Source organism: Schistocerca cancellata, chromosome 7 (assembly GCF_023864275.1).
Source record: "Schistocerca cancellata isolate TAMUIC-IGC-003103 chromosome 7, iqSchCanc2.1, whole genome shotgun sequence".
Classification (NCBI taxonomy): domain Eukaryota; kingdom Metazoa; phylum Arthropoda; class Insecta; order Orthoptera; family Acrididae; genus Schistocerca; species Schistocerca cancellata.
Genome location: NC_064632.1, coordinates 357,354,205 through 357,367,479, shown reverse-complemented (window position 1 = coordinate 357,367,479; position 13,275 = coordinate 357,354,205). Strand labels below are relative to the sequence as shown.

At 35.5% G+C, this 13,275-nt stretch overlaps 1 protein-coding gene across 1 annotated transcript in view; it reads right to left on the bottom strand.

Annotated features, from left to right (window-relative positions):
- Positions 1–3,080: 3,080 nt before the first annotated feature.
- LOC126092080 (protein FAM110B) overlaps positions 3,081–13,275 on the bottom strand; it is a 501,532-nt gene continuing 491,337 nt past the window's right edge. The window contains exons 8-10 of the mRNA XM_049907501.1: positions 12,362–12,541; positions 10,973–11,204; positions 3,081–5,695 (exon numbers count right to left, since the gene is read on the bottom strand). Of these exons, the coding sequence (XP_049763458.1) occupies positions 10,982–11,204; positions 12,362–12,541 (403 nt within the window). The 3' untranslated portion in view covers positions 3,081–5,695; positions 10,973–10,981. The remainder of the gene's footprint in view (positions 5,696–10,972; positions 11,205–12,361; positions 12,542–13,275) is intronic.

Below are 13,275 nucleotides of genomic sequence, written 5' to 3'. Positions count from 1 at the left end.
TGAGTTATTACTATTTGGGCCTTCAGCCAACAAATAATTTGAATTTCTGGTCAATAAGGCCTTCAGCCATGAGTGCAACTTGGTTAAGGATTTTTTATTAGACATTGTGTCTTAATAGTCAAATTTGATAATTGTTCTCCTTATTGTCAACTTCATTTGCAATTGGTTCCAAATAAAGTGTACGTGATTTTTTTTTTTTTAAAAAGAAAGAAAGAAAGAAAACTGAGCAACCAACGGTAACTGAGCAAGGCCCAGTCCATACTGAGTCCTGCCTTTCCCTAAGTCCCACGTCTCATATAACATTTGTAAGGGATTAGAGATTGACATATCTACAACTCGACTTAAAAAACAAAAGGTAGTTATGAATATGTAGGAATAAACCTTCTCAACACACTACCTGTACAGGCACATGCTGCCTCTCTTAATATCTCTAAAAATAAGATCCAAAAATGGCTGAAAGACAAAGCTTTTTACACTCTTAAGGGATTTGAAAACTCATCAAAAGTAGACTTGATTTGGTAAGTAGTTCATAATACAGTTTTGTTTGTACCTTCTTCCTATGCTTTTATGCCCTCTCTGGTATCTTGTGTTATGTATATAATGAATATGCAAATGCACTGAACTTTTGCTGAGGAAAGTTCAGTGACCCTGCCTCTCAGTAATCCAGACGCTATCTAGCCCCTAGTCACTCAAGCAGAAATGACATGCACAACAATGAATTATTGTGTGCAATAATGTTGCTAGTTAATTACCATGTTAAACAATGCTATACATGTTTGAAATTGTGGCTTTATTTGCAGTTCAGTATCACTGTTTCTAAAAGAAAATATGTTAGGTCTCAAGCAAAACTTGAGAATTTAAATCAGTTGAACCTAGGTTCTTTACAGAAAGTAATTGCTGCTATGTATAATGTTAGACAAGAAACTATAACATTAAAAAAATAAGATGTTGTTCAACAGTATGCAACCCAAATGGAGAGTGAGCTGAGAAAATGGAAGGTTATGTGAAAGAATGAATACTGGACTTAGCTGTTTGAAGGTGTTCATACAACAATGCTGTGAAAGAATTCCAATCAGTGGCCCAATACTAAAGGAAAAAGCAGCTGCATTTAACAAAGAGCTCCGTGGAAGTAACTTAGCTGCAGCCAGTGATGGTTGCCTACCACACTGAAACAAATGTCATGGTATGTGGCAGCTGGTAGTCTACTGGAAAAGTCGCACAGCTATCAGAAAAGATACAGAAGGGTTTGTAAAGAAGATACAGAAGATAACAGAGAAAGAATATTTAACTGCTGATGCCTTGTATGATGCTGATGAAATGGCCCTCTTCTACAAGACACTTCCTTCAAAAAAACTAGCTGCCAAAACACAACTGGAATAATAAATTACCACTCATTATGATTAGGAGACCCCAACATCCACATTATCTTCATCACAATGCAAAATTGAGCTCAGAAGAAAGTGTGTATTCTTGGTGGTTCCACAAAACATTTGTACCAGCTGCGGAGGATAGCTGAAGAAGAAAACGTTTCTGCTGAAAGCAATCCTTATAATTGGCAGTGCTCCCAATGATCATTCTGATGTGACTCCAATATCCGATGGTATACAAACACTCTTTCTTCTGCCCTGTGTGCAGTCTTGATTCAGCCCCTGGACTTTTGGAATCAATGAAATTTCATTGTCAACATGCATCTCTTGCAGAGTGTAAATAACTTTACCAAGGCCAGTCAAAGGTGAGGACAGCAGTGAGCTTACATAATGTTGTTTCACAAACATCAGAAACATGGGATAAAGTGGAGAACCCTACCATAATGAAACTCGAGAAAAGTGTAGCCACCCACAGATGCAGAGCTGGGACCAGCACTGACTGATAGTGATGAACCGTTTAATTTGGAACCATCAACTGCTGACACTTTGTACACTGACATGTTCTGCAAGTTTCTAGGAGGAGGAGGAATTGATGATGATGATGATGATGATGATGATGATGATGCCGTTAAGTGAGTGAATGTGGAAAACTGTGTGAGAGACCAAACATTAACAGCTGAATAAATAATAAAAAGCAAGCAGGGAATGTAATGATGAAAGTGATAGAAAAGGACATAGAGAGCATGAAGATTTCTCACACTGCTGTTGCTGAAGCTGCAGACATTTTCCTGGAGACATTATGCAACAACCACATACATGAGGTATTGATGTAATGCTTTTAAAGCTGCTGTGCAATAAAGCATACCATCGTCATGTATCATCATTGTGAGAACTAAACATTCCTGACATGTTTCCCAGTGAATGATACTACTGTACACACACGCACTCAAGAACAAAGTTTTCTAGGCAAATGAATGTAGCTTTCGATTTAATAAGGCATGTGTTTAAACTAAATTTGAGACAGTCTCAATACTCTGGCACTTCTGCTAATCTGGCACTCATACATGCAAAGAACAGCAAGATTATCAAGAGTCTAGTGTAACTAAATAATGTTGAGCTCATATTTTACTGTTAGCCATAATGGGAAATTTTTGTGTATGCCCTCTAGTCTTGTATTATGTGGAACTTGGTAAGTAACTTAATAATGTTTAGTTCCATATTTAACTGTTAACCATTTGAAGAAATCTTGTATCACTTATGTTGTTTTATCATGTTTATCCTTTTATTATGTTTACTTTAATTATGTGTGGTACTGTAAAGAGAGAGAGAGAGAGAGAGAGAGAGAGAGAGAGAGAGAATATGTGTGTGTGTGTGTGTGTGTGTGTGTGTGTGTGTGTGTGCCAAAATTTCATGAAGCATTTTTGTCTGCTGCTTGGGATAGCTTATACTGATCTGCATTATGATAGGACATAAGTTATCAACACTTTTAAGGCTGGTTACTTCGAACTGTCACTTATACTTGGAATCTGAATCAATATTTGTGTGTTTTCTCCTCTTCCTCTATCAGTATGAAAAATACTTGAGAGTCAGTTTCTGTATTTGCTTTTCTCCAAATATAAATTTCCAAAGCTTCAAACGAATATCATACCTCTAGCCATCATGGTTAACTTATAAGTGTGGGGGTGAAGTTAAGGAAGAAAAATAACACACATATATATTCACACTTTTATTTGCTCTCAGTTGCAGAAATATAACAGTAACTTTTGTATACAGTTATGCACCTCATTACAGCTTAACAGAACAATAATCATATTGATATATATGAAATAACAGGAATAATGCAATAAAGCTAAGAAAAAAATCATAATTTTTTTTCCCTTGCTTACATTACTTTAACACTTGAATCACCTACAGGAGATGATGATCACATAAAATGATAAATCATTTAATATTAGTTGCATTTCAACAATTAAAAAATCTTTACATGAAACAGCTTTATAGACGTTGGTCTGCAATGTATGTTTGTTTTAACTATCATTCACTCAACATGGAGTCTTTGCATGAAACAGTTTTATAGACGTTGGTCTGAAATGTATGTTTGTTTAATCTTTCACTCAGCACCGTGATTTTTGCACTTTTAGAGGCCACTAAGGAGAAAAAATTACGTACCATTCATTACTTTATTTGTTATGAGAATTATCAAACAGTCATACCTCACTGTTCTATTAAATTAAGGATGTTACCAAAGTAATGTACATAATTCTCACTAAAAACAACTGAGATCTGATCTATGCATTGTGAAAAAATCTAGTTTCTTAATATCACTGTTATATGTGGTACTGTTAGTCTGTCAAGTTTTAATAGTGCTGAAGTCATGTTTATGTTCTGCCTCATTTATATATCAATGCACTTAAGCTTTTCACATTTACATGCATTCATAGAACCAACAGCAGTTAGTTTTGATTGTAGATGTTCTTAAAGTTGATGTTCTGTATAGAAGAAGCAGTCAAGCTGAACAATACGAAGTACATTTAAATTGATAATGACTCTAATGAATAATTGGTATTTGAAAATCATATGAGTGAATTCAGATCAGTCCATGATCTAAATTGCAATCACACATGATATTTTGACACTGAAACAAGTGATGCTGCCTTGAGAAAGTGATGTAAAAGTTGAAGTACCAGAAAGCACAGGAAACTGTCCTGCCTGTTTGCTTTATATGAAATTACTCTCAACAAATCTGCACATACTTATTAACACTTATTAGTAATCTTTTTTCAGTTTTCCTTACAATGGATTGGTGATGTTATATAATGCTGGTTTTGTAATAAGTTAGAATATAAACACTCTTAAGACAGAGTTATGGATTTACTTTGCATTTTAACACATTATGAAATGTGTTTTTAACTTGTTTACATCATTGGGAAACAATAAATTGCACTATCAGTACAATGTCATGACAGTGAGCAGCATCATTTTGAAGTCATGTAATTCTGAAAAGGTTCCTGCCATAGCACTGTTAATCTCCGAGTTATACTGTAATGCCATTTGTGTTAGTTTGCCATTTCATTCGACTCTATTAAGTCTGTGTTAGATTTATAGAGTGCACAAACATAGTTTTGACTGGTAGTACATTAATAATATTGAATAACTACACACAGTAACAGCAAAAGATAGAGAAAATGGTCTAATCTCCAATAGTGAGAGTGCTTTCCAGTCCATTAATTTTAATTTTAACATTTTTGTGATTATAGAATCTATACCTCATAGTCACAGCATAAAAATTCTATCATAGAGTTACCTTAGAAATAGGTAATTACAACACCTACAATGAAAGTCACAGCATACACTGAAACTACACCTGGAGCTCATTTAGACAGCTCAGGAAATTTAATTAATTTCTCATAGCCACAGTTTATTTACATATTGTATTCTTTGGTATATATTTTTTTAAATATTCTGAACAAATAATGAAGTGTGTTGTATAGAGTCCTATATCACACCACACTTGTCAACCATTCAATATGTCATCCTCTAAACTACAATCACTTATTTACCAGAACTAGTCTGTTAAAATTCTCTAAAATGAAATTTCTTTTACTTAAAATTTGAGTAAAATAGCTTTAGCCGCAGCCTACATATAAAAAAAGTTACAGCATACATAAAAATAATGTAAAATTTGTTGTTCGTATTACTGTCCATCCAGCTCTTAATTTTCAGTCAAAAATTATAATTTATTATTAAAATTACAATTGTTGCAAATTTGTGATATTGTCATTTTATGAGTACAATAAAGTGTAATAAAAATTACAATAAAACTGCCAGAGTATTTCACAATGCAAATTATTTCAGCAAAAGTTCATTCTAAACATTTCCATTCCTAATTTTTTAAAGCTGCTCTTTCAGTTTTTTATACTTCCAGTGATGTAAGCGAATCCTCGACAAACAAAGGAACCAGTGCTATAAACTTCATTAAATAATTTTTTAAGATTCATTATTTTTCAAGCTGTAACAGAACTTCATTAACTTGGCAGGTCTCTCTCACCTCACATTGTATTCGCAGTCACAAGTATCTAATTTTTGACCCAAGAGAGCTTTTACTTGACATTTCATATTCTTCTAAATGACAAGTAACGATATATTCTAAAGCACCATCACTGCTTTTACTGTGAAAGAGATTCCAGTCATTTCATGTAAGTTACAGGAGAGAAACAAAATAATGCTTCGCTAAATATTGTCAGAGGTCCATCCCACTGTGCAGGATCCAATGCAGTATTGTCACTTGTGGCATAAGCCAGGTTTGCTCAAAGCCATCCAAGCTTCACCTGAAACAATTGATAAAATATAATTAAAATATTTGTGCATTCAGTTGAAATTAAAATTTCTTTCAAATTAAGTATTGCTTTGATCAATGTCAAAAATAGTTTGCAACAGGTCAGACAGCTACATATGTTCCCCCAAACACTTGTCTCCCATCTTGCCCAAAAGATGTACAATCTTTTGTGTGTGTGGGAGGGGGAGATAGATAGATAGATAGATAAATAGAGAGGGAGAGAGAGAGAGAGAGAGAGAGAGAGAGAGAGAGAGAGCACACCCTGAAGTTGTGCTCATGAAAGTAGACAGCTGTATGTTGCGACTTATGCCCCATTCCTGTCTGCCCCTGGCCTTGCAGTGTTGCTGTGTCACATTTTGCTTCTTCCATGTGGCAAGTTTTTTTTGTTCTATGACATTTAGAAAACAAACTAAATATGTAATGTCCTAAAGTTTTTAACAGATTTGCTCCTGACAATGCTGGATGGAACATTACTTTGCCCAAACATAAAAACTGATGGCAGAAGGACCTGCATTGTGTTAGTGATATTGTATCTTCGTCAGAGGTTGTAGGTGTGATTACTGTCTTCCATTTGCCATGAAAGAGAGGTAGAAACAGGAAAGTAGATTTACATAAATGGATGATTTAATAAAGAATTTGTCTGCAGGACTATTTTTATTAATATAATGGAAGATAGTATCCTACATCCACTAAAGTCCATACAATACAAAATTGAGCATGAGGGTTCAGAAATGTTCTTTCTTCCTCTTCAGATTATATTGGTTTAAGTCCAGAAAATGTGACAGTGAATGCAAATTTCTTATGGAATGAAGAAATATTGCCATCTAGAGTGCTACGTTTTTGCAGACTGTGCATTTATTGCATATGGAGGCCAATAGACCTGGATGTATTGGAACAAAACTTGGGTTTCACAAAATCATACAGGCAGCACTTGAGAATTAATTTCAGTCACTTCTTTTAATTATTTCTATTATTGTCATTTGTCTTTGTGCATAGAACATGTATTTAATTTTATTGATAACAGACAGGAATATTTTACGGTACTTATGGTAATAGCATATTCACTATCTGGGTACTTAGCAAGATTGTTCTAATCCATGAGTTACTGTCACACTTAGTACTAGTTTCTGAGTTTGTAGGTAAAAGCAAGATTAACAATATATCTAGAGTTAATCATATCAAATATGTTGCATACTTCCACATTTACCTTACTAAGCCACTCAGACTTTTTCATCATGGCATCCCACAACTATTGGTCTGCATCGCCCACCTACTGAAAGTGTGTTTACTGTTGAATATTTCTATATTCAACCCTTTGCTGTTCTTGATTAATCTGCAAAAACAGCTTATCTGACATCCATCTCCCACTCCAAATTCTGCCTCTCTTGAGATCAACATTTCCCATGTACACATTCTGTGTGCTACTCCACAATGCCCACGTGTTTCCTCCTTGATTCTTACATTAATACACTGCATACTCGGCAGTAGCTACTTCACAATTGAGAAGCAGACGTACAAATAGATCAGTGGCAAGAAATATTGCCATCTAGAGTGCTACGTTTTTGCAGACTGTGCATTTATTGCATACGGAGGCCAGTAGACCTGGATGTATTGGAACAAAACTTGGGTTTCACAAAATCATACAGGCAGCACTTGAGAATTAATTTCAGTCACTTCTTTTAATTATTTCTATTATTGTCATTTGTCTTTGTGCATCGTACATGTATTTAATTTTATTGATAAAAAACAGGAATATTTTACAGTACTTATGGTAATAAGTCTTTTAAGTTTCTACCAATTTAGTACAAGGGGCCAAGTGTTTGAGAAAAAATTTATTCTCTACATCTAGTTTTCTCTACACTTTCTTCCATTAGTTACCACCATTAATAGTTCATGCTTTTGTATGGCTCTTTTCATTTCTTCCACTTTCCTTTGCATTAAATTAGTTTTTTGCTTTTCAAGACATTGTTTCTTCTTGAGATTTCTCCATTTCTGCCATCAGTGTGTAATGTGATATTCCAGTTTCAGTTCTTCTCTGTTCTATCATATCTCCCTTGCCTCGGGATCCTTTGTGACCTTTCTACTGTGAAACCTCATTTCCTAAACCATTGTTATCAATTATGCTAGATAAGAGAAGCTCAACTTTGACTGTTAGCGTATGACTGCTTTTGTCAGGAGCTTGCCTGCTGCTTCCTGACAAGCAAAAGCTTTTTGTTATGTTTATTTCTTGTAGTTTAATTGCCAATACCTCTTTCCTCAAAGGTAATTCACACATATTTTACCACATCTAAATTTATTTCCACTTGTTTTCATTTCTTTGCTTTATAAAGAATTTGCATACACAGTTTCTGCCTAACTGCAGTTCAGTTTCTTGTCATTTAGTGATTATTCAGAAATCAAGACATTTAATAGGACAAAAATTGGCACCATCCCTTGATTGCACAGTAACTCAATAACTGCTTCTATTATTGTGTACAAATAAAATTTTCTTTGTTCTATAAGGCATACTGCATCATGAGAACAAACTTATTTCGAAGATCGTCGGCCAGCCCTAATTCCACTAGAAATGCATTTTTTTGGTTCTCCTTGTCCTTCATGGATGTGCACTAATAACATAGTTTCTCATTTGCTGGTGCTATTAAATTTCCCCACACTGCATATGTAAGTAACAGATAATTGTCTAAGGAGACCTGCACCAAACTTTCATATTGTGTCTGGTATCTGTTGCTGTGCAATTTCTAGTTGCTTGTCAATCTATCTCACCCCCACTAGATGTTCTATATTTCCTCATATAGTGTTTCTCTCCTCTCAATACCAGGGTTATTTTCCTTATCACCTTCATAAATTATGTAATGAAAGAATATCAACAATGTTACGAAAAGGATAGATTGCTACTTATCACCATAAAGACGATATGTTGAACTGGAGACAGGCACAGCGAAATTACTGTTACACATAAGCTTTCAGCACAAGCCTTCTTCAAAAAAGGAAACACACATGCACGACCACACAAGCAGGCACACCTCACACACACATGACCACTATCTCCAGCGGCTACAGCCAGGATGCAGCTAAACGTGTAATCTTTTCAGTGAGTAGCAATTAGTCCTTTTCATATTATAGTTGATATTCCAATGTGGACTTTCCATTGTTTTAATGAAAGAAATAGTTCACATGGAAATCAAATTATGTTTTTCTTCCCTCTGTTGTATATGACCACTATTGTAGTAGCACAAAATACCTTTATAACTCAGGGTACATTAATATTGGATGCCTTAAGGAAGTGTGCTTGGCTCAATACTCTTCTTGATCTATATCAGTGATTTTCCTCAAAGTGTAAAACGTGATGCAACATACTGTTTTCTGCCGACAGTCACATTCTAATCGGTGATGAGTCACCAAGTGTACTAAACAAAAAAGCTAAAGAAGCACTCATGAAGGTCAATAGAAAGCAACAAATGAATCCTACATGTAAAAAAAATCATAGCCGTATTAGTTTCCACATAAGCAGAAAAGCCAATGGTAATCCTCTTAAAGTAGTAGATGAGTTAATAGGATGTGCGTCATGAACAGAATTTCTGGGATGCATGGCAACTTGCTGTTAAAGTGAACTGAGTATATTACTGCCCTTGGGAAGTGAATAGCTTCAGCTCAGTATGTACTAAAAATAATAAATTCAGCTGTAGCAGCTCGTGCACTAGGGTAACTTATTTTGCATGTTTTCATTCCATAATTAGTTGTGATGTTACCTTCCGTGGAACAAATGAGCAGAATGTACAAACCATCTTTAAGCTGCAAATAAGGGCTGTACAAATTGTCACAAAAAGTAGCAAGAGAACTCACTACACTGAGTTGCTTAAATTGATGAGTTTCTTGACTGTTCCATGTGAATACATTTTGCAAATAGTGATCTACATAAAAAAAAAAGACATTGACCAGTACCAAATTAACAGGTATCCTGCTACTAGTGTAGGTCAGTGTGAGTGTTCTGAGTGTAGCTTCGCCATGCTAGTGTACTTATATCAGTTGCAAACTGTATCAGCAAGCAGCCACTAAAGGCCACCTACAGGAAGTGTGCACATGGCACAGTATTTGCCATGCCATCTACCTGTGACTTGCACCTATACATTCACACAGAGCAGTACTGACTCACTCTCATTATGTTCTTTTAGTTATACTGCTTACATCAGTTGTTTTGTGTATTGCTTACATTACACCTTCTGTATGATTCTTTTGTCTTGTTACGTATGGAGCCATGAGAGGGTTCATTCTGTTATTGTTCAGAGTTTTTGAATAAAGCCATATTTGTGTTACTTGACTCAGTTTCATGTATTACTTGACTCAGTTTCATGTATTACTTGGTTACTACATGTGGAACCATATCCAACCAGCAGTTACATCTCAGTAGGAAAGACAAAACAAAAAGCCAGAATAGTGAGCTGTATGGATTGGTAAAGTACTGCGTTCTGGACTCGTTGGACCAATCAAGTGCTAATGAGTGCCGTGTCATCCTTTGCCAATGGCATTATTAGGTGCAGTACTAGTCAAGTAGGGCAGTTGGCTTCACAAGGTCAAGTGCTCTCTTTACCAGTCCTCCCACTAAAGGAAAATCCCTGGCAGTAGCAGGAATCGAACCTCGGTCACCCACATGGCAGTCTGCTGTGCTGTTCACTCAACTATGGAGGTGGACAGTCTTCCATATTATGAAACTAAATTACACAAAAAACTTCCACAAGCGATCAAAGCTGAAAGTGAAATAGATGCTTTCAGAAATAACAAAAAATTATCTGCTAGCAAAGTGTTTTTATAACCTCAAGGATCACCAGAAATGAGATGTAAGTAATGTTGAGAACTGTGCTAATTATTAGAGTCATTTTACAATACATCCAACAGAATAATGAAATATGATGTAAAAACATGTAATATAGTAAAGCAAATAATGTATTAATCTATTTATTACATATAGTTATATAATCTAATGTGTTAACAACATCCATAAAATTCACAATGTTCTAGGGACGGATAAACTAATAAATAAATAAATAGATTGGTTTGACTGCTTCAGATTTTCATCATTCTGGTTTATCGATATTCCAGAAACTGATTCTAATTGGCAGACTTTATCATTACACTGAATTGAACGCATGTTGTGAGTAACATATTTGGAGGGTGCAGCTCTAAAGTGGTGGCTAGTAAAAAAAGGTACACAACTAATCAAGATTTTTTTAATGAAATGTAATAAACAGGTAAAGTTATTTCTGTGCCTTACACAAGACAGTCAGCTGGAAGTCCGCACTGCGAGCTGAGCTTTACGACAGTTGCACAGCCATTTGATAATTCTCGCATTTCGTTCAACGATGGAAGGCTGCTCTGCCTGACGTGGTGTGTTTCCACTAGTGCTTCCACTTCCCCATGGACCCCATGCAACAGCAGAGTCTACAGAGCTGACACTTTCAAAGTAGACTGGTGATGACGAACCAGACATAGGTGTTGACATTGATCTGTTGACAAGACAGAACAATACATGTAACATAATTTGTGTTTGCTTTACCTGTTAGACTTAAAGGAAACCTCAGATGATGAAATCTGAAAAAAATGTGGTGGTGAAATGTGTCTTTATAAGCAATATCAGTAATATTATTGATCAAAATGATACTAGTATTGTACATAATGCATTGAGTATTCAGACATAAGTGTTTGTGGTAAAAATAAGTAATGTTGAGTAATTATGACACTCATAATACAAAGTCACATTTCACTGCAGCAGTTCTTTCCTGCCATATAACTTTTGTATAGAAGTTTTCTTTTTCCTTCAGTTTGTCCTTCTTACACCAAAAACTATAAGAAATTTATGCATAAAGATCAATTAGTTGGTCATCTCGATTTTTATTACAAAGGAAGATAGAAAACTAATCTTCAACATTATCTTTGTTTATAGTAGTGCAAATGCTTTTCAGAGTGAGACTTCAGAAAGTTTTTAATGATGTCTCTTTTTGGTTAACAGTAATTCTATCTCTGTCATGAAGACTGGTTTGAAAACCAGTGTATCACTAGGCACTGGAAGTAGCATGCCTTGAGTTCATCTGATCTGTCAAATGTCATACTTCACCAGTAATAATTGCTGACAATATTTCTCACTGTTCAGGTTAGACAGCCCTAGCACGTTTGGGTGTGTACCAGTGCTGTGAAGTGGGTGACATGTAAAAGCATAGAAAATGAGCTAAAATACTGTTGAATGTATAGTTTTCAAGGTTGCTGGGCTGGTTGGTTATGGTGTTGGTGACATTTAACTGGAAGGGGTGGGCCAGTAAGAAGGGGTGACATATAAACTATAACCAAAATGTAATCATAATTGCTTAGAGCAATTTCCACCAAACTTGGTACAAGTGTGACTTATTACATACAAAAAGGAGATCATTTATATGCATATAGATAATTTGGAGATGAGTAAGTATTCAGGTAATGCTGGGTAATCAATTAGTTCAAAATAAAACAGGCAGGAGTGCTGCAATTTCAGTTACAGCCAGCATACTTTGACTCTGCTGACTGTTAAAGCTGTAGACCAAATGTTGAACATTTGGTTTAATTGGATTATGATTTTTAGTTGTCTTAATGTAACTACCTGCAAACACAGTGTGAAGTGTTTGCAGCTATTTACCTGTAATCTCTTGTGTCAAGTCCCAGTTGCTCAAAAAATTTCTCAAGCTGCTCAATGGTTTTTGGCTCAGGCCTTGGAACAAGTGGAGGTGGCCCACGGGAGTATCGATGACTGATGTCAGACTTCGATCGGAGAATTGGCCTGTGATGACGTTCTGCTCGCCATTCATCATCATCAAACCTGATACCAGTAATGTATTCATTAGCATGTTAATGATGACAGTTGATTAACATATTGCAAACTCATTAGCTAGTTCTCAGCAAGAGTACGGAACATTTAGTGTGTAATTCAAAACATGTGAAAGCTTTGGCAGAGTGAGTGTGGAAATTGAAATTTTTATTGAATTAAATTTATTAATAAGTAAATAAATAAACAATTTATATGTATCATCTTGTTAAAAAATGAGGAAAAACCTCCTGCCAAATACTTCCCAACTCTCTCAAAGATGTGTTTTACTGCTCATACAACCCAGTAAACACCCTAATGCCACCCATCTTCAGCCCCTTGCTTCCTGCATGAACAGCCACCACCAAACCATGGAAAGGTGTGTAACACCATGTGGTTATTCAGTGGCTGCTTTGCAACTCTTACTGCCTAAAGCCCCCCCTCCCTCCAGAATTGGATAGGTGGGAAATGTTCCTTCAGCCAGTTCTTCAGTTGCCCTGTCTTGGGTGAAATAGATGATTTTGATCCCTTGAATAATTTTATGTCGCACTTAAACTTCATAGGCTCACAATCTGACAGATAATATTTTGCTTTTGAATGTGTTAAAGGCTTCTCATATATCAGCCCTTTTGCATACCTAGACTTCATCCAGCTTTTATTTATTCAATAAGTTTGCGATTTTGTTTGAATGTGTCATGAAGCTTTCTGTTTGCTTTTATAATAACTTTCTAGCATTGTTATTGGTTTAT